The sequence below is a fragment of the Ursus arctos genome, unplaced genomic scaffold (assembly GCF_023065955.2).
Source record: "Ursus arctos isolate Adak ecotype North America unplaced genomic scaffold, UrsArc2.0 scaffold_2, whole genome shotgun sequence".
In the NCBI taxonomy this organism is placed as follows: Eukaryota; Metazoa; Chordata; class Mammalia; order Carnivora; family Ursidae; genus Ursus; species Ursus arctos.
In genome coordinates this window covers 6,157,707-6,177,946 of record NW_026622874.1, presented here as the reverse complement: position 1 = coordinate 6,177,946, position 20,240 = coordinate 6,157,707, and the positions used below count along the sequence as shown (strand labels likewise).

At 63.2% G+C, this 20,240-nt stretch overlaps 1 protein-coding gene across 3 annotated transcripts in view; it reads left to right on the top strand.

Moving 5' to 3' along the window:
- Window positions 1-17,859, top strand: part of COQ8A (coenzyme Q8A) — a 35,079-nt gene extending 17,220 nt beyond the window's left edge. For all 3 annotated transcript variants that reach the window (XM_026509536.4, XM_048225091.2, XM_044387989.3), the window contains 13 exons: window positions 1,771-2,157; window positions 2,427-2,493; window positions 10,093-10,167; window positions 13,064-13,186; window positions 14,392-14,477; window positions 14,644-14,784; window positions 15,163-15,244; window positions 15,334-15,427; window positions 15,591-15,732; window positions 15,935-16,042; window positions 16,143-16,208; window positions 16,430-16,516; window positions 17,038-17,859. In XM_026509536.4, coding sequence (XP_026365321.1) covers window positions 1,771-2,157; window positions 2,427-2,493; window positions 10,093-10,167; window positions 13,064-13,186; window positions 14,392-14,477; window positions 14,644-14,784; window positions 15,163-15,244; window positions 15,334-15,427; window positions 15,591-15,732; window positions 15,935-16,042; window positions 16,143-16,208; window positions 16,430-16,516; window positions 17,038-17,331 — 1,752 coding nt within the window. In that variant the 3' untranslated portion in view covers window positions 17,332-17,859. The remainder of the gene's footprint in view (window positions 1-1,770; window positions 2,158-2,426; window positions 2,494-10,092; window positions 10,168-13,063; window positions 13,187-14,391; window positions 14,478-14,643; window positions 14,785-15,162; window positions 15,245-15,333; window positions 15,428-15,590; window positions 15,733-15,934; window positions 16,043-16,142; window positions 16,209-16,429; window positions 16,517-17,037) is intronic.
- The last annotated feature ends 2,381 nt before the right edge of the window (window positions 17,860-20,240 follow it).

The window sequence follows — 20,240 nt, the reverse complement described above, 5'->3', positions numbered from 1 at the left end:
GCCCGAGGGTGTTGGGAAGGGGGCACCGGCACAAGCTGCAGGTGCCCTGCTGCCTCCTGCCTTCTGTCCTGGGCTCGGCTGACCTTCTGGACAAGGACGCTCCCACTCCTCCAAGCTAGGAGGCCATCACCGCCTCCAGGCCTCTGGTCAGGGTTTTAGGGTTCCTAGCCCCTCCCCTTCTGCTCCCTAAGGGTTTGGTGGCAACACCATGTCTCTGTCACCCTACACAAATGCCTTGACAACTTGTAGAAGTCTCAACCCCATGAATCCACCCTCCCCCCCAGCCTGGCTGCTGTCCTGGGCGTCACCCCTCCTCAGGTGGGGAAACTGGTCTGTGACTTCTGAGTGACAGGACCCAAGTCTGGGCGGTCCTCCCACTTGGGGTCTCGCAGCCCAAGCTGTCCCAGGCGGTGCCTCCCCTGACACGGAACCATCCCCTTCCTGGTGGGTGTCTGCCTGTGAAACACCGGGAAGTGAGAGTGTGCTAGGCCTGGGGGGCCTTCTGAGAGGCGAGCGGGGAGACAGGCCCGGCATCTCCTGCAGGGTCCTTGGAGGGAGGCGGGAGTGCGGGTCCCACCTCGAAGGAGGCACTGAGTGGGGTGAGGGGCCTCCGTGTGCTCCTGTTCTTTCCCTGAAATTTAGAACGTTGGGGCCGCCTCCTATCCGAGGGGACGGAGACCACGTAAGCCAGAAATGCCTCTTCCTCCAGACCTTCAAGGGCTTCATTCACTTTCTCATTGAGCAGACGCTGAGTTTGAGGCCCCTGAGGTCACGCAGGGCCAGGAGGCCATGGCTGGAGTTCCTCCCCTGGCCTCCTTGGCTCCGGGTCCCCAGCACCTGAAACGTACCCACCGAGTCCAAGTGCAGGTCACTTGTGCGCGGAGCCAAGTGTCGGCAGGGCCAGTGGTCCCTGCTCTGTGACTGGCAGCCTGCCAGGCCTTTATCAGTTCTCCCAGCCTCAGTGTCTCTTTGATGAAATGACACTGATGGCCAGTCTCTTTCCTTCCCCTGGAGGACAAGTCCTTCCTCGGACCCCAAGCTGCGGTGGGGAGGCTGTGGGGCTGCCGCTGGTTTGCAGCGTCCCAGGCGCCCCGTGTGTGCCCCCGGGCGCCCCCAGCCCATCCCTGCGGCCTTGGGAGCGGTGCCGTTCCCCTGGCCCATCTGGGCCCACATAGCTCTATCTACAGATGTGGTGGCAGAGAGGGGGCAGGAACTGGCTCAAGGTCACTCAGGGTTCAAACACAGCAGAGACCTGGGCCTGCACTTTGAGTCTGTGACCATTACAGAGAAAGCGCAGCGCCTCCCTCCGGGCCTGTCCCCCTACCCCCGACTGCCAGAGCCAGCGGGCCAGCCCCTGTGAGAGCCTCTTAGAGGAGCGGCCGGGGCCGAGGTGCTGGCCTGGTGTGGCAGGTGGACCCCGTTGCCCTTTTACTTCTCCGAGCCGTCTGCTGGCCCGCTTCCCTCCCAGAAGCCCTGATTTACAGCCGAGCAACTTGCTGGAGTGTGGCGGTCACTCCCCTGGGCCTGGCCGGGCGCCCAGCAGGTGCTCGGCGACAGTCCGGCCTCCCCGGCACCACAGAGTGGGGCGTGTGAAGAGGAGGGCCAAGCCTGGGTCTCCTGGCTTGGGGCCGGGAAGGTGCTCCCCTGCGGATCGGGCGGAGGGCCGCTCTCCTGGTGGAGCGTGTGCGTCCCGGGCAGGGGGTGGGGGGGGACACAGGGAGGGGCTCCAGGTGGGCCGCTTGCTCCTCTCATGCTGGCTTCTCCCCGCAGGGTCAGGAGCAGCGCCGGGAGCCTTACGCTGAGAGCTTCAATGACCCGGACACAGAGTCGGGGGCCCCCACGGATTTCTCTGCGGCCTCCTCCCCTGACCGGTCAGCGCCTCCATCCTGGGATCACCCTGGCAGCGAGGGCCCGGCTCCTGCCTACGTGGCCAGCGGACCCTTTAGGGAAGCCGGGCTCTCGGGCCAGGCCGCTGCCCCTCTGGGCGTGGTCACCAGGAGGCTCTTTGGAGACCCCAGACACCCGCTCGCTGCCACGGGCCTTCCGCAAAGGTTCTTCCACCAGGACCAGCCCCCGGTGGGGGGCCTCACCACGGAGGACATTGAGAAGGCCCGGCAGGCCAAGGCTCGCCCCGAGAGCAAGCCCCACAAGCAGATGGTGCGTCCTGGAGGGCCAGGTGCCGTGGGGCTGGGGTGGCCGCCGCTCCCGGTGGCGCTGGTGTGAGGCCCTCCTCTGGGGCCGTTCTCTGGATCCCATGGTCTGGAGTTTTTGGGGACACGGTGGCTTCCTCTTGGTGCAGTAGGCTGCCAGGCGGAGTGGCCACCTTTGGGGGTGGAGTGGGGCTGTGGGGGGCTGCATGAACCCCTGCAGGCTGGTCCCGTCCCCGTTCGCCGATTCCGTGAGGTCTCTTTCCTTGCTCCCTCTAGCTCAGCGAGCACGCTCGGGAGCGGAAGGTGCCAGTTACACGGATTGGGCGGCTAGCCAACTTCGGAGGTAAGGTGGCTGTGTGTCCCCGTGCCGCCTCACCTGCCCTGGCCCGCCAGCCCCGGCCGAGCGGAGCTGGGCCACCACAGGGCCACCGCAGGGCCTGCATGGAGGTGGGAGATGGTGGGGACCAGAGGGGCCCCGTGGAGACTGTCGGCGCCTGCCTGAGCCGCTCCTGACCCTTCTCCCCGGGGATGACCCGGTGACTGGGTGCCAGTCTGCCTCCGCTCACCCACAGGGTGAGAGCGGCCACACTCGGGACCGTGTCTGCAGCAGCGGCCGTCCCTTCCTGCTGCCACTCCTGCGGCTGAGCCCCGCTGCCGGGACGGGCCAGTGAGTCGACGTTCCTTGCAGGGCTGCTGAGCTCCCAGAATGATCTTTGCCCCTGACTGGCCTTGCAGGGACTCGGGCTGGACCCCCACAGGCCGGCGGGGTGTCAGTGGGGGCTGTGGCCTTGAGTTGTTGTTGGAAAGTCTGTGCAGTTGGGAGCTCTGTCTGTCCTTTTCTTTGGAGATTTGAGTAATACCGTGTCCAGCGCACCTGTGCTGAGCAGAAAGCTAATTTTGGTACCTGCTTCTGTGACCTAAGTGTCCCTCCCGTATCCCGGCCGTCATGCACGCCATGCTCTGCAGCCACTTCTCCCCGAGACCCCATCCTGCTCCTCGTTCGGGATCGGCTCTGTGCCCCCTGTAGCCTGGACCCACGTGTGGGCTCTGACACTGAGTGACAGCTGCCTGTCTTCCTGACGTGCAGAGCCTGCTACGTTCATTGGATGGAACTTTCTCGAAGCTTTTGTTCCCTCATTGCTGTTTTCAGATTTGGCATCTGCTGCTACTTAGCTGCTCCAGAGTCCGGCCTAAAGTACCATCTGTGTTTTAGGACAGAGTTACGGCTTTATTTCCTTTCATGGGCTTGTATTCTACCAGTTCCTCCGGGAACATCGAAACTGCCTGGGGCGCCACTCCCGGGACGAGTTTGAGAATTGGAGCTCCGGCGGCCTCCGGGGGTCCTTACTCAGGAGCCTGGGCATGTTCCCTGCCTCCCACAGAGGCTGCTGGCTGGGTGGCGTTGATTACCGAAGTGGTGCGTGGAGGCCCGCTTCTCTCCCCGACGAGTTTGAGGCCGGAACCGTCCCTTCGCGCTCTGTGGGCTTTCTCCCCAGCCTTCTTCCCGCTGCTGTGGAGGGGGCTTGGCACAGAGGCTTGGCTTGACTGATGGGTTTGGAGTAATCCTCTCGTGGGGGGTCCTTGCAGGCGAGGCTAGTAGACGGTCTGTTTGGGAAAAGTGGTCAGAAAGAAGGTTGTGATGGTAAATGGAATTTAATGGGATGCCATGAATTCCTGGTGAGAGGGGCAGGGGCCAGGCCCCCGGGGTCGAGGCAGACGAGCGGAGTGGGAAGAGGTTACAGGGGGAGGTGTGGGGGGCAGACAGGCAGCCGCAGTAAGTCCCGGTGCAGGGCTCCCCGCGGGCCAGGCGCCGCCCGGTTGGGGTCGGGGGAGCAGGTGCTCTGGGCCTGGAGCCGTCCGCCCAGCACTTGGCAGCTCCAGTAGGGCTTCCAGGGGGAGGGTGACGGCAGGGAGCAGCCAGGTCTGGGAAGAATGGGCTGTTCTGGCTCCGTGTTGCCTTTGCCTCAGACATCCATCCCTGGGCAGCGCAAGGTGGGTCCAGAGGTATTGTTCTGAAACCTGTCCTTAGCCCTGCGTTTTTAAACGCACGCTCACCCCCCCTTGTGCATGGTGGGTCCAGCCCAATCCCGTGCCGGATGGATGTGGTAGGAGAAAGGGAGTCCCGGGCACTGTGATCAGAAGTCTGGAATGTGAATCCTCCATTACACATAGAGACGACCCTCAGCCCGTCCTGGCTTCCCCTCTGCCCTCTTCCCCAAGGCAGCCTCCCCTCTCCTCGCCTTCCTGCAACAACTCTTCTGTTCAGACCAGTCTCCTGTCTTCCAGCAGTTCGCACCTCTGTCCCCCGCGGAACACGGCGGCTGGTGGGCTTTCAAGAGCCGGCTTTGCAGCCCTAGTGTCTTCTTTTGGGGAAAAATGAGGTGTTGCATAGGCTCTGCTCTCCGAAGGGTTGTCCACCCGGTGATAAAGCAAGTAGCTGCCCACGGAGCTTGCCGAGCCTCTGAGAACCCCGTGTGGGAAGGAGAGCCTTAGGTTTAAAGTACACAAAACCACAAAACCACAATATATCACGGAAGAGTTGAGATGCACGAGGTCTGTCACTCGCACATAGTGCCCTTGGCCTCCTGGGGGGAGTGGGGCCCAGGGTGCGGTTATCCAAGGGAGCAAATAAAATTCCGTGGGCCCAGAATGGGGGGGGTCTGCTGCCCTGTGGCTCGGGACAGTTCTCAGTGGGTTAGGAGACGAGGAAAAACCCTGCGTCACCCCTGGGAGCCTCCCTCCCACATGATGTCGTGGCGCGTTGGGCCCATCCGTCTGTCTCGTGCTGAGCCCTGTGTGCACGTTGAGTCACTTACAAGGTTCCCCCGGCGCCCTGGGACCACCACCTGCTTTAAACGGCTGGGTCGACAAAGAGTCCAGGGTCATTGGCTGAGCCCGTGGCCCCGGGCCCCTGGTCGGGTGGCCCTGGACCATAGGGGTCTTGTGTTGGCTTCGATGAGGGTATTTTGACCTGTGGCTTGATGTCTTTCATCAGCGTTGGGAAGTTCTCATTTTTTCCAGTGCTGCTTCTACCCTGTTCTCGCTTGCCCTTGACACGTGTCCCATGTGTCACGTGTCCACAGTCCTCTGCGTGTCTCCCGTGCTCTTGTCTGTATCTTCCGTCCCTTTTCCACTTCGTGCTTCGGGGACTCGTCTTCCCATCTCCTGTATGTCTGGGACGCGAGGGAGGACTGGAGGGTGACAGAGAGGAGACCTTAGTGGATGAGGCCGGCGGCAGAGGCGGCTGATTGCTGAAGGAGCCGAGTGCCGCTCCTTCACGGTTGTGGAGCCCAGGCCTCTGCCAGGAGCCTGCAGCCCCCCCCAGGGAGGCAGGAGCGAGGGGGTGTGGAGGGCGCCAGGCCGGGGAGGAGAGGACGTGCAGAAGCAGGGAGGAGGAGGGCGATGTAGGGAACGGCTTGCGAAACCTGATCTAGGGAACAGATGTGACAGGACTGGGCCAGGAGTGACGAGTAGAGCGAAGGGACCCTTGGGAACCCTCGTATTTTTAGAAGGTGAAAAGTTAAGGGACCCTTATTTCCAGAAAAATGCTTTGCTTGAAAAAAACAGTTCACGAGGGGCGCCCGGCCGGCTCAGTTGGAGGAGTGTGGACTCGATCTTGGGGCTGTGGGTTCGAGCCCCGTGTTGGGTGTGGAGCCTGTTTAAAAAAAAGGCTTGACTTGAGGTAGGGGGAGGGGCACTGTGGGACTTGCGTGTCACCCTCTCCGTCTGCTTCAGTTACAATGTGATGCCACTCGTCCACGCCGGTTTCTGCTGCTCATTGCGGGACTCCGGACGTGAAAACACTGAGTGAAAAAGAAATGTATCGAGAAAGAGAGGAGGCCCCTGAAGGGCATCTTCTCTGTTGGGAAATAGGGTTGCGAGGGTGGAGGTGTTGGCGGTGGCAGTCGGGATACTGACCCGCGCGGGGACATGGAGTCTCAGCAGCGGCGTGGACTGTGGGGTCATCATGCCCTCACTCCGCACGCTCGTGTCTACCCCGTCCCCGTGGTACACAAGCAGACGTTGGCTGCCTGGGCATGTTTGGTTATTTTTTAATTTTGTCAAGAACATTTGAAACAGAAAGAAGTCCCATCCCCTATTCTGACCTTTTAATAACGCAGAAGTGCCCAGCACGTGGGATCAAGGACCGGAGGTTGAGTAGCGAGTTTGGTGACCGACGCGCCATGGGTGCAGATGGAGGCCCAGGAGCCAAGCAGAGCCGTCCGCAGGGGAGAAGCCACAGACCTGCGGCGGGGGCAGGGGTCCTGCTGGGGGGTGGGAGCCTTTGGGCCTCGTGTGGCAGCCCCGTGTGCCGGGCCCCTGGCTCCATGCGCCTGGGTCACTCGTCTGAAGTCAGGCTCCCCGTCCCCCCCCCCCCCGAGATTTATTCATTGGGCACGTGATCGTCATTGAGGCTGCAGAGATCGGGGGTCCCGGGGCCGGCGGGCCGCATGCAGCGCTGACACCCGCATTCCCGGGGGTGCACTCTTGCTTTCCTCTCGCAGTTGGTGCCCGCCGCATGCCCACGCAGGGGGGTGACGGGGGCTGTGGGCGCGTGGTTTCTGCTCCGGGAGGCGCTCTGCGAGGGCACGCGAGTCTGCTTTGCCCCCCGAGGAGCTCTGGGAGGGAGGCGAGGGCAGCCGCGGGGATGTCGGGTTCAGGGGACAAGCAGGGCCTCTGTGGCCAGTTGTCCACGGCCCTGTGCTTGTTTGTGACTGTGCAGGGACCTGAGCCGAGTCCGAGCCTGCAGCGGGGTCCCCTGATGGGCAAGGGGGGGCTGGCTTCTGACAGCCCCGGGGACACGCTGTCCAGGGCACTCCATACCCCTCCTTCCTGCTGCCCCTGCTCCTAGGCCATGCTGTCCCTGCTGGGGCCGGGACTCAGGAACACCTCGCCCCAAAGGCATTGTCCTTGCCCCCTGCCCCATCCGTGTGTCCTCTGGCTTAGAAAGTGTGTTACGACAGCATGGGCCCAGAACGGTGCCTGGCACACGGTCTGTTGTCCGTAGAAATTTCCTGGCCTGCGGCTGTTGCACAGAAACCCCCGCGAGCCTTGCTCCGTAAACAGACCCGAGGTTTCTGGTGGGTACAGCTTCTTCCCAGTCGGGGCACCTTTCGCCAAGCGTCTTTCCCAACGGTGCCATTTGCTGGCAGGTGTTTTGTTTTTCCTTTTCTCAGCCTCTGTGGCCCGTGTGGGCTGAAGTCCAGGGGCTGCTCCAGGGCGGCCTTGTTTGGCTCCAATGACCTCCAGGGGCACCACAGGGAGGAGGGGCCGGGGCTGGGGGCCTGGGAAGCTGGCCCAGGGCGCTGCGGTCTCTGGGGAGAACGCTGCTGCTTCCCCTGCATTTCTGTCTCTGAGAGAAAGGCCGGCAGCCTCCTGGCAGGGGCCGGCACCTCCTCGCAGGCCAGGACGGAGGCCAGGACGGAGGCCAGGCCGCCCCAGGGCTGCAGAGCCGGCTCCGTGGCTGGTTGTCTGGCAGGCCTTGCTGGCAGGCTGGGCCCATGGTGGATCCCGGCATGGAGGGGGGGCGCCATCCTGAGCGCTGGGGGGACTGAGGTGGGGCCGAAGGGCACGGGTTGCACGCGAAGTGAGCAAGCCGGGCTCCGGACGTCCCCACCAGGCCTCCGGGAGTCTGAGCGGAGGCCTTTGGGTACCACCTGGTTCTGGGAGAAGGAAGAGCCTGGCCGGGCCTGGTGCCTCCCTCTCAACAAGGCTCTGAGAAGGGCTGGAAGCTCGCTCACTGGGGAGGGCCGGTTTATTCCTGGTTCACTAGCGCAGGAGCTCCTGGGGCCAAGGTCAGGGCGGTGGAGCTGGCCGCAGTGGGGAGCCCCCCAGCTGGCAGCACCTCCGGCTCCCCGGGGAGCTCGCAGGCCACGGAAGGAGACTAATAAGACTGTCTTTGTGGAATGTTCGTTTGGTGATCTAATGGCAGGTCCTTGCCGTTGGAGAGCTTCAGCCCTGCCTGGTGGCCTAGAAATGGCCAGGGAAGGGTGCGACAGAGCTTCTGAGGGGGATGGTGGGCAGGGGAGCTGCGGGCCGCCTCTGCTAGCGGTGGCCAGGCTTGTCTTTGGACTTGATGCAGGCAGAGAAGAGTCCGGCTGCAGGGAGAGCTTGGTGAAGGTCACTGTGGTTTGCAGGTCAACCTTGTTATGGTTTCCTTCGCCAAGGCAGGCACCGTGCTGGGCGGGCAGCGGGAGTTAATGTTTAAGCGGCGTGGCTGCTCTCAGCTCCGCGCCCGGTGCCCTCCGGAGCTGGTCCACGCGGAAACAGGCCCGGCACCCAGGTGGCCTGGGTGCGCCCCGAGGGCCCTTCCCGGCGTCTGGCGTCTCTGGGGCGCCCCGAGCTCGGCCTTTCCTGCCTGTGCCGCGCCGTGTGCTGAGCGCTTGGGGCGTTGCGGGGCCAAACCGGGCCACGCTCAGGGATTTCGGAGACTCAGTACAAAACCGAACCAAAACCGTGAAATACCTCTGATAAGTTTTACACACAGGGCGCGTTGGCAGTATTTTGGATGTATCACGTTAAATAAAACACAAAATGCACATTCACTTAGCATGCTGCTTTTTGCTTTTTTCTTTTTTTTTTTTACTGTGGCTACTGGAAAATTTACCCTCCTGCACGCGGCTGGCCTTGTACTTTCTCTGGGCAGCACTGTTGTCCCCCTGTTGAGTGAGAGTAGTGACGATCTGTAGCGAGTGCCGGGGCGCTGCCTGGCCCCCCTGTGAGCCGTCACTCTCGGTGGGCTGCGGAGTCCTCCCCACTACCTCTGGGGCCGGAGCCCCTCCCGGCTGGGGACTCGCACGCTGCCCCCTCGCCTGATGGCAAAGGTGTGTTGGAAAAACACGTTGTCAGGTTGGGTTACCTTCTTTGGGTTTTAAAAATTATTGTTCTGTTTGTTGGCTATTATTTTTTGTTTATAAAATTTTCAATAAATTCAAGAATATTTTTCATAACAGTAACATGTAATCATTGTGCAAAATGGGTACAATACAGAAGCACACGCCGGTTTCCTTGCCCGTTAAACAGCTCGTCTGGGGGGAGCTCACGCCTCTGGGAGTGAGGGCTGCTGTGCCACCCGCCTTCTGGCCCCGTGGGCCTCGGCGTCTTCCATGGGTCCCTGCTGTCCCTTCTGTGGCTGGTGCGTTCACGCACTCGTCCCCCACTCTCTCTGCTAACGGTGCCCCCAGGCCAGCGAGAACCGTGCCTGAAGTAGAGGCAGTAGGTCCTGACTGGGCCCCTGGGCTTTCTGTGTAGCCTTAGTGGCACCTGCTGGGCTCCGTGGCTCTCCCGACAGCTGGGATCGGGCACTTTCGGCCTCTGGACAAAAGAGGTTTTGATGAACTTTGATTTTGAAGTTTTTCGATGAGAAATTGTCTGCCGCCCCCGTTGTCCTCAGACCCCTGTCCGTACCTGCCGGGCCCTGGTGGTGGTGAGTCTCCATGGCTTGGACCCGGGACACGGACCTTTGTCTTCGCAGAGCGTTCTGCCTCCCACCAGCGCCTGCTTTGTGTCACAGCGCTGACGCCTTTCCTTCTGGCGGCAGCGGCGTCCGAGAATTCTAGAGTTGGAGCTCTTCGCGCTGGAGCGGGTGGCTGAGTTCCAGGGGGTGCCCCATGTGGTCAGGATGTCCTCGGCCCACGACCACGGCTGGTCCGTGTTCTGTTCCTGCTGGGAAACCGCGTCCCACTCGTGCGCCTTCTTAGGGCCTTCGCGCCCTGCGAGCAAGGGGGCTGGGGGCCGGGGTTGGGGGTTGGGAGGGCTTTTCCACGGGCGGCGCCAAGTCTCTGAAAGCAGCACGTGTCTACCTCCTCCCCCCCTTCGCAGAACATCTGGACTGTCAGCGAGGGTCCCTGGGGAGCGGCGGCGGGTGACCCGCTCTGCACCTCCCGTATGGAGGGGTGGTGGGCAGGCCCCGCACCAGCGCCCCTTCTCCTCTTCTGTGCAGGTCTGGCCGTGGGTCTAGGCTTTGGGGCGCTGGCCGAGGTAGCCAAGAAGAGCCTCCGCCCAGAGGACCCTTCAGGTGAGCTGCGCCCTGGGAGGGGGGGCCCCTCGGCCCCAGCCCCCGTGTTCCTGGAGTGCGGGCCTCCAGGGGCGCCTCCTGCCCTGCGTTCCACGTAAACAAATGTACCCCGAGTCGTCTCCGGCCCGAAGGCTGCTCTCCCCTGGCCCGCCCAGCCCCTCCTGGCTGCTCGGTGGCCGGCACGCCGCCTGCTTCTGATTGGAACCTCGCTTTTGGACCTGTGTCTGCCTTGCTATGCGGGGCTGTGGGGGCGCAGGGCTCCCCACAGAGCGGTGGGCGAGGGGTGTCCTTGCTGCTGGACCAGACCCCTCAGGGCCCTTGGTGCCCCCTTCTCTCGCCCCAGGCCCTCCGTCTCCGAGGTGAGCACCACAACTCCTCTGTCCCCTGCCTCCCAGGGTCCGTGAGGTCAGGTCACAACCGTCAGCCCCCCCCCCCCCCCCAGTCTGGGTGGCCAGGTCAGGGCGGGACTCCATGGAGAAGGTTCGGCAGACTGGCTGCTCTGAATTCTGTGGTGCTCACGGTGCTGGGACGCGGGGTCGGGGCAGCTGGAGGTGCCCGGGCGTGGCAGCCTGGGGGACGTAGGGGGCTTTTCCTTCCCTGGGTCCTGGGGGCTGCTGAGAACAGTGCCAGGGGGGCCTTCTGCTCGGTGGGTTTCTCCAAAGGCATATGAAGATCTGGGCTGGGTGCCGCTTGGCCCATTGAGGGAGCATCAGGGGCCCCCTCCTTCTCTCTGGGGGGATCCCCAGGGACATCCCACTGTGCTGTTGCGCTGTGACCCCCAAAGCCCCAGCTGGGGGCTCCGAGGGGGGCCTGCCTCACCTGGACCGCCCCTCTTCACGTGCAAGACCCTCCTGTGGGGACGAGGGGCCTTGTGGAGAGAGGGCAGTGGCCCGTGCCCACAGGCCCTGAGAACGGGGCGCCCTGGGCACATCGAGTAGTCTTGCAAGGGGCCAGAAAACAGGGTTTCGCGAGGGTGTTTTTAGTGTAGGTGGTGAGACACTTTGGGAAATGAAGCCTGGCTTTTTCTGGACCGAGAAGCCTGTGATCTCCGGGTACCCCACCCTCCCACCCCCCAGAAACTGACTGCTCTCTGGCCGCCTTGGCCAAGCAGAGAAGAGGCAGGACTGGTTCCAAGGTTATGGCTAGTGACCTTCGTCAGGGAAGTGGTGACCCTGGCTGGGGGTCAAGGGGCCTAGGGACCACGGCCTGAGAGCCAGGGTTGGGGTGGCCTGGGCAGCCCCGAGGCTGCGTTCCAGCTCTGAGTGGGCTCTGGAACCCACGGCCTGGTCCGATTGGCCCTAGCAGAGCCTCTCCTGCGTGAGGGGCCCGCCCACCATGGCCCAGCGCCCCCAGGCCGCTCTCAGAACCCGCCATGAACACGGCCCTCTGCCTGGAATGCCTGAGAGGCCCGGGACCCCAAATCTTGGGAGCACTGCGGCAGCCCAGGGCAATGTGCGTGCAGGGAGCACAGGTCTGCCTCCTCCCCAGCCTCCCTCCGCCTCCCCGCCTTGCCACTGGGACCCAGGGGCTGGGGGGGGGCGGAGTGCTCATAGAGGGGCCCCCCCTTCCCTCAGCTCTGGCTCAGGGCCAGGGGCTGATGAAGGGGCCCAGCTCCCGGGGTGGGTCCAGCCGTGTGCAGCTGCCCTGGGGGGAGGGGGCAGCAGGTCCGTGAGTGCTCTTTGGGGGCTTCTCATCTACAAACCGAATGGCCCCGGGGCTTAGTCCCTATGTCCCCCCTCCCCCAATCTGTCAGAGGCCAGGCTGGACTCAGCCCCTGGGGCAGAGTGCAGCGGCCTGCTAGCTGCCTGGCCTGTTCCTTCTTGGAGGACGTGGCTCCCCCATTCTGAGTGCTGGGCCAGGCCCATGGTGATGTGGGCTAAGGACAGGGCCAGGCACTGTGGGGACAGCCAGGGGGACAGATCTAACCAGGCTTGCAGGGAAAGCCAGTGTCCCAGGGCTGGAGGAGCTGGGGGCGGGGCGGTAGGCAGTGGCAGTAGGCGAGGAGCCAGAGCGGGGCGGTAGGCAGTGGCAGTAGGCGAGGAGCCAGAGCTGGGCTCTGACCCGTCCCCACCTCCTGACCAGGGCGGGTTCAGGACTGGGGCCGGGCTGTGCTGGGGTTGGTGCGAGGGGACAGTTGCCAGAGCGGGACCTGACATCCTGTGGCCATGTAGTAGCAGGCCCCCCGCGTTCTCACCCTGCAGCCTACCACCCCTGGTCATATTGGACAAAGGTCATCTGCGGTTACTGCACCTTGGGAGGCCCTCCGTGGGCAGAGGGGAGAGGCAGGCAGAAGCCCGCTGAGTGCTGTCCTTGACCCTGTGCCCCCCTCCCTAGAGGGTGGCCCCCTCCTGCAGCCAGCTTGCCTTGTAGTGACCTCAGGAGGTACAGGGGATCTTTGTCCCATACATGATGGGAGGGACAGTGATGGAGTCCACACATGGGTCCCTCCCTCCTGGTGCCTGCCCCCTATGTGCGGCTGACCGTGGCCTTCCGTGGTGCACCCATCAGGCCCCAGGGACAGATGCAAGGGCGGGGGGCTCCACGTGTGTCCATGTGTGCGTGGGGCGTGTGCCGGAGTCAGTCCTGGGAGATCTGGGTGGCCCTGCAGGGCCTTCCACAGTGTCGGTGGTGGGTGTGTGGCGTGGAGTTCAAGCTGCGTGGCTGGTTTAGGGGCACTCAGGGGGCTGGAGCTCTGTGCTGCATTTCTTCACGTTGCACTTGAAAATGCCCCGCACCCCGAACTTCTGTATTGTCCCTGTTTTTATGAGGCGTGGAACTCGGGGGGCGGTGGGCTGGGGTGCACTCAGGCTCCCTGGCCTCATCGTCCTCCCGCCGTGGGGCTGGGGCGGGGGCAGGGGGCCCGGTGGGCACGTGCTGACCTGGCTCCTGCCCGCAGGGAAGAAGGCCGTGCTGGATTCCAGCCCGTTCCTGTCAGAGGCGAACGCGGAGCGCATCGTACGCACGCTGTGCAAGGTGCGCGGGGCGGCGCTCAAGCTGGGCCAGATGCTCAGCATCCAGGGTGAGTGGGAGCGGGGGTCGCGGGGGTTCCGTGCTCTGGCCCCACTCGGGAGGGGACCTGGGGGATGTCCGGCTCCTCTTGCTTGACCAGCCAAGAGGTTTAAAACCAGCATAGGTAGGAGCCTGATGTCATTTCTCTTGCTTCCTTGTGGGTGTTTTGGCCTCTCTAGTGGCCCTGACTCCTCCCAAGTTGGGGAGAGGCCCCCTGCTGCCATGTGAGGGGGGTTGGAGGGTGCTGGTGGGGCAGGTCGCAGGCCTGCTGCGGCAGGACGCTGGGGACACGGGGCGCACAGGCCCAGCAGGGAAGGCCGGGACGCGCGGCGGCCCAGCAACAGGCCGGCCCTTGTGGCCCAGGAGCGGGGCTGCGGTGGGGGTGCCCAGGAGGCCTAGTTCCTGCAGGGAGGGGGGTTCGAAGATGAGTCCACTCCTGGCCACGCAGCTGGGCTCACGGAGGGCCTGGGATGGAGTTAATCCCCGGGGCAGGCGGGGTGCGTCTGCAGCCCTGCAGCCCTTGCGCCAACCCCGCGCCCAGGACCCCCGTGTGTGGGGACTTGTCACCAGGACAGTGTCAGACATGCACGCCAGCCTCTGCACGGGAGGCGTGTCCTTGAAGCGTCCCCTGTGGCCTGGACACACAGACCCAGCCCGGAGCAAATAGCAGGGGCCAAAGACGTGGCATGCCGGGCTTGTGTGCGGGATGTCACGGTGCTGCCCACGGCGCGTGGCAGAGCAGTTCCCAGCGCTGACGGCGCGGGAAGCCTCGTGCGGTGCGACCATGGCTCCGAGACGCAATAGGAAGGGGGGCAGAAGGGAGAAAAGGGAGGTTCCCTGTAGGTGGTCAGATTCCAGGTGTTCTTGAGATCTTACTCCATTTTATTTCTGAAATTTCTTTTATAATCTTAAAAAGCTTTGCCTGTGTTTTCTCAGAAATGCACCTTCTCGGGTCACTGGGTGAGTTTGCAAGCCACACACCTGCCGCCCCACGCCAGGGCCCGTGGGCTGCACGGACGCCCCCTGCGCCCCTGGACAGGCTGTCTCCGGCCTTGCCTGTTGGCCGTGGTGCCCCGGGAGTGTACACAGCCCGGCCCATGGCCCTGGGTCCTCCCTGGAGCTTCGTCCATGGCCCCGGGGGCTGCTCTGCTCCTGACCCGTGCACCCGCCCTCTGAGGGCTTAGCCTCTGCTCTCTGATTTCTGGTACCTTCCAGATGATGCTTTCATCAACCCCCACCTGGCCAAGATCTTCGAGCGGGTGAGGCAGAGCGCGGACTTCATGCCGCTGAAGCAGATGACGGTGAGCAGGCGGGGCCTGGGGGGGCGGGGGGTGTCTGGGTCCTCTGGGCCCCCCTGCTTTGAGGGACAGCAGCTGCAGTCCATGGGACGGGGCAGCCTGGGGGTGCTTCTCAGGGTGTCCCGGGCTCAGGCTGTGCTCATGGCCCCTGCTTGGCCTCTGCCGCCAGAAAACGCTCAACAATGACCTGGGCCCCGGCTGGCGGGACAAGCTGGAGTACTTCGAGGAGCGGCCCTTTGCGGCTGCCTCCATCGGGCAGGTGCATCTGGCTCGCATGAAGGGCGGCCGCGAGGTGGCCATGAAGATCCAGGTAGGCACCCGGTGTGTGCGTCCGCCCCCCGCCCCCGTGCACCCCCTCCACCCCCCGCGCCCCCTCTCCAGGGCTCAGCATGGGTGCTGGCAAGTACCTGCTGAGTGAGTGCAGGTAGAACAGCGTCCCTGCGAGCTTGGTCTGGGCAGGGCTGGGCCAGGGTGTCTGCTGGGGGAGGGGCTGACTGCCGCGGACGGGGTGGGGGGCAGGTGGTGGAGAACAAAGTTGGGAGGGGACCTGGGGGGTCCTGGCAGCGTCATAGGGTCACGTCTGTCCCTGGCCTGAGGTATGGGGTCTGGGCGGTACTGGGCTGGGCGAGCGGGGCTCCCTCGCAGGGCCCGGCCCTGCCTGCCCGCGCCCCTTCTGCTCCCCCCGCAGTACCCCGGCGTGGCTCAGAGCATCAACAGTGACGTCAACAACCTCATGGCCGTGCTGAACATGAGCAACATGCTTCCCGAAGGTCTGACACCGGCCGCGGGGCAGGGGCAGGCGTGCGGGACGGGCTCCGGGGACCGGCAGCTCCCGCTGACGCCCTCCTCCCTGGCGCAGGCCTGTTCCCTGAGCACCTGATCGATGTGTTGAGGCGGGAGCTGGCCCTGGAGTGTGACTACCAGCGGGAGGCCGCCTGCGCCCGGAAGTTCAGGTGCGGCTCCCCCCGGGGAGACCAGGGCCGCTCGAGGCAGCCCCCGGCGGGGGGTGAAGGCCCCCGCGGCTCTGAGGGCGGCGGCGGTGGCCGAGTCTTGTCCCTGGGGTGAGGGTGGGAGGCTCTGGGGCCAGGGTGTGTGACCCCCCCAACCTCCCGCCAGGGAGCTGCTGAAGGACCACCCCTTCTTCTATGTGCCCGAGATCGTGGACGAGCTGTGCAGCCCCCACGTGCTGACCACAGAGCTGGTGTCCGGCTTCCCCCTGGACCAGGCTGAGGGGCTGAGCCAGGAGATCCGGAACGAGGTGTGTCTGACCGTGGCCTTGGGCCCTGGGGTGCCGCTTGTGGGGACGAAGGGGACAGAGAGGGCTGTTGTGCTTCCCCTGCCAGGGACACCTGGAGTCGAGAGTCCTTGTGCGGGCTGTGGGGAGGGCGGGAGGGGGTTCCCCAGGCCCCAGACTTGGCCTGGCGCCATCATGACCGGGACTGCACCCCCCCGCCCCCCAGATCTGCTACAACATCCTGGTCCTGTGCCTGAGGGAGCTGTTCGAGTTCCACTTCATGCAGACGGACCCCAACTGGTCCAACTTCTTCTATGACCCTCAGCTGCACAAGGTGAGCCCCTGGGAACGTCACTGGAGAGGGGTCTCTGCGTTCGGGGGTCTTGGCCCCCTGCTTTTCCAGGGTGAACCTCTCCAGTATTGCTCCTTCCCAGGTGGCTCTTCTGGATTTTGGTGCAACTCGGGAATATGACCGATCCTTCACGGACCTCTACATTCAGGTCAGCTGGGGGCCGGGGGCCGGGGGTGACTGGGAGCGGGAAGGATGATGGGGCTGCTGGCCTTCCGCCCCCAGTGAGCAGCGTGAGGACGAGGCCCGTTGGGCTCACAGGCCAGGGTGTGGAAGGAATGAAGGGGACGGGGGGCAGGCTGTTGGGGGCTCCCCGGGCCCCAGGAGCGCCTCCTCCCCTGCTGCTCACGGCCCTCCTGGGTGTCCGCCCAGATCATCAGGGCCGCTGCCGACAGGGACAGGGAGGCGGTGCTGAAGAAGTCCATAGAAATGAAGTTCCTCACCGGCTACGAGGTCAAGGTCAGCTCCCCAGGGCCTCTGGGGCTCCACAAGCCCCGCGTGGGGAGGGTGGGCAGTGGGCTGTTTTTCCCCAAACCTCGAGTTAATAAACAGTTGAAGTGAGAGGCGTTAGTGCCCTCTGGCCTGCTCCATCCCTGCTTCACCCCTGCTCCATCACAGCCCCGGGTGTGGCGGGATGAGGGTGTGATTGGAGCCTCGGGACCGGCAGGGGCCCAGAGCCGTCTCTGCAGCCCTTTAAGTGTGGGGCGCCGGTCTGTGTTCCTGTCCCCTGCACTGTCACCAGAAGCCCCCTAGAAAGCAGCCCTTTCCCGGGGCGGGGGGGAGGTCAGGGGTCCAGGCCACACCCCAGGAGGGGTGCACAGGCCGTAAGGCTTCGGCCGCGGTGCTGTGCCTGGGCCCCAGCGACCCTTAATCCCGTTCGGCAGCAGACGCGCCCCCGAGCCTCTCCTCCCCTTCAACACCGCCTGGTGGGCGCACTCCGGGCCAGGCCGCGGCCCCACTCACCCTCCACTCCCCTCCAGGCCATGGAGGATGCCCACCTGGACGCCATCCTCATCCTGGGGGAGGCGTTCGCCTCGGAGGAGCCCTTCGACTTCGGCACGCAGAGCACCACCGAGAAGATCCACAACCTGATTCCCGTCATGCTGAAGCACCGGCTCGTCCCGCCCCCCGAGGAGACCTACTCCCTGCACAGAAAGATGGGGGGCTCCTTCCTCATCTGCTCCAAGCTGAAGGCCCGCTTCCCCTGCAAGGCCATGTTTGAGGAGGCCTACAGCAACTACCGCAAGCAGCAGGAGGCACGGCCCTCCGCGTGAGCCCCCCGGCCCGGGACGTGGCAGCCGGGCCGGCTCTCCGTGCGCTCAGCGTGCGCTTATGCTCTGCGAGAAGTGAGAGGACACGGCCGTCCCCCCCTGTGAACGCCAGCCCGAGGGGGAGAGGACTGCCGTGGGGTCCCTGCCGCCAGAAATACGGAGCCTTTTTGGATTTTACTGAACGTACGTATAGGATGAGGCTTGTGTGTTTCTAGAATGAGATTTGTTTTCTGCCCTTTGCTCCAGCCTGTGTCCCGAGCGGTGCCGGCAAACGTGATTTTACCAGGGAGGCGCCGTCTGCTCTTGGGCTGGGCTGTGCACTCTGGACCCGTGCGTGGAGGGGGCGGGAGCAGTCCGTGCTAGAAGTCGGTGTGGGGGCCCCCCTTCCCCCCTCCAGGCCCAGGGGCTTTTGTGGAAGGAGATGAATGTGCCGATGTCACCGGTTAGAACTAAGGGGTCACCACAGGCTAATTTTTGTACAATTCTTGTAATGGTCTGATTTGTTTCAATATTAAAAAAGACAAAAACCCACCCTCTTAGCATCGTGGTGTGAATTCTTCTACTCGTAATGGGCGCCAAGCTGATGGGGACCAGCCCAAGGTCCGTGTCCTACCGCAGGCTGCCTCCAGCTGCACCCGAATGCTCAGCTCGAATTCACCGGGCGGGGGTGGTGGCGTGCCCCCTGCACCCCACATATGGAAGAGCCCCCTGCCAGCAGGGTCTGCTGGCCTGCATCTTGGGGGGACAGACTGCGGCTGAGAGACACCTTCTGCCGTGGCTTTTCCCATGGCAACCTGAATTCCTAGGTGTGGGCACCTGTGAGCACTGCTGTGGGGCCCCCTGACAGGTGCAGCAGGGGGTGCAGGATGAGACCGCTCCAGGACAGGATGGGGGGGTTCTGGCGCCCGGCACCGCCTGCTACAAACCCGTCAGAGCTGTCGCCCTCTTGAAGGCTGTTTTTGTGCATGTTTTACGTACGTTCTGCGTTTATGCACCACCTTTTGGGCCATTCAGGGCGGGCAGGCTCAGAGCCCATGTGGCCACGAGGGTCAGGATCATCGGGAACGAGGGCAGCCACGTGACCCGCGCTCCCTCTCCGCTCCCCAAGGGCCACACCGGGCCACCTGAGTGCATGTGGGAGTCATCATCCGGGGACACAGCCACGCTCATTCGTACCCGAGCTAGGGCCATTTGGGGCAACGACAGTGGCCGCAGGGCGCACAAAGCGGAAGCTTTCACTGGCCTTTTACGGAAAGCCGGCCGAGCCCCACTCTCACCCGCCAACTGGGAAGGTCAACTGCGCGTGAAACGGACCAGGGAGGGGGCGGGTAACTAGGCGCAGCCGGCTTCAGATTTCCTCTGTACGAGCCCGCGGGCTGGCTGCGCGTCCCCGGATGGGCCGTTCTAACCAAGTCAGGGACAGGAGCAGAGGCACGGATGTGCCTGAAGCGTCTGCCGCTGCCCCACAAACGGCAGACAGAAAACCAGCCGGCCACCTGGTCTGTGCAGATGTGACAGGTGGGGTCTGGCCACGCAAAGGGTCCCCTGTGGGACAGGTGCACACAGAGGGGGCCACAGAAGCCTCGGGCAGGGCCTGGCCTCGCTCACAGCCTGACGTGCGTTCTGGAAGTGCGAGCCGGAAGAGAACGAATGCCACCCTTACCTGAGCTACGGGCGGAACTAGGAAAAGTCCCTGGTTAAACTAATCCCGCGTCCTTCTGCAGACTAAGGCGGGTGCCCGGACGAGGAGGGGGACCGGCAGGAAGCAGGATCTAGGAAGATGAGAAGAGTCAGTCACCTTTCCTCCACTGCTCAGACCTTTCAATCAGGGAAAGAAAGACAAGACCGTCAGGTCTAACAGCTCCCTGTTTTATTGCAATACATCAAATTCTGGTTAATATTAAGTGATACCAACATAAAATATTGGTGAGGAGTCTTGTTACATTTTGACTATCCCACCTTAAATATTTCTGTGCAAAAGAATCCACACCGTTGGAGAATCGCTTAGAAACCTCCCTAAGACATCGAGGGCATAAAACCAAACAAAAGGAAATAGGCCAAAGCAGTATCTTTTTCCCTTCCGTACACACATTTGTCAGCATATTCTAAACAAAAAAATGATTACACCTAGGCCATGCAAAACTGTACAATATTACAATGAGAAAAAACCCTAAAAAATTTATAAAATAAATGATATTCCACTATCAAACAAAAAGGCAGGTCATTTTGTTTTCATAAAGTTTCCAGGTTTGTTCTCGTCAGTCGCCCCCGTAAGTGACATGGCTCCTCGTGTGTAGCACTCCCTGGGAAGGGGGCAGGGCCGGCCTAGTGGCCAGCGCTGGGTGGCCGAAGGCTCCAGAGGAAGCCCAGCCCTCTTACCCAGCCGGACTCTGCAGAGAATCTGGACTTGAGTGATAATTAGAACAAGGAAAGAGGGCTAACGAGCGCAACGAACGGTCATGCAGCTTACCTACTAACTCAGGGGCCGGGCCAGAGAGCCGGGGGAGCGGCGGGCCCCACTACTTCCCTGTCTGACCGCTGCGGGCTGCGCCCCTCCGTCCAGACACCGGGAGGAGGGCTTGCACGGCCCGCTTGGCTGGGAGGCCGCAGCCTCTCTGGTTCTTCTGGAGGAGACCCGAGAGTCCACAGAAACGCAAGCAGGCCTTCACAGAAGTCGATGTGGCCACTAGGTAACGGAATGACAGGACTCTAACCATACGGAAGGCAGAGAGAGGCTGGGAGCCAGCCAGGAATGACAGACTGTTGCTGCAAACATAACAGCAACTTCAGATTCTTCCCAGAAGCCTGGGTGTGAGAACCGCATGGGAAACTGAACAGATGGGCCCTTCCAGCTCCAGCCCCGAACCTTCCAACCGTGCTCCTGGGGACGAGCGTGCGTCGCTGACGTAAGG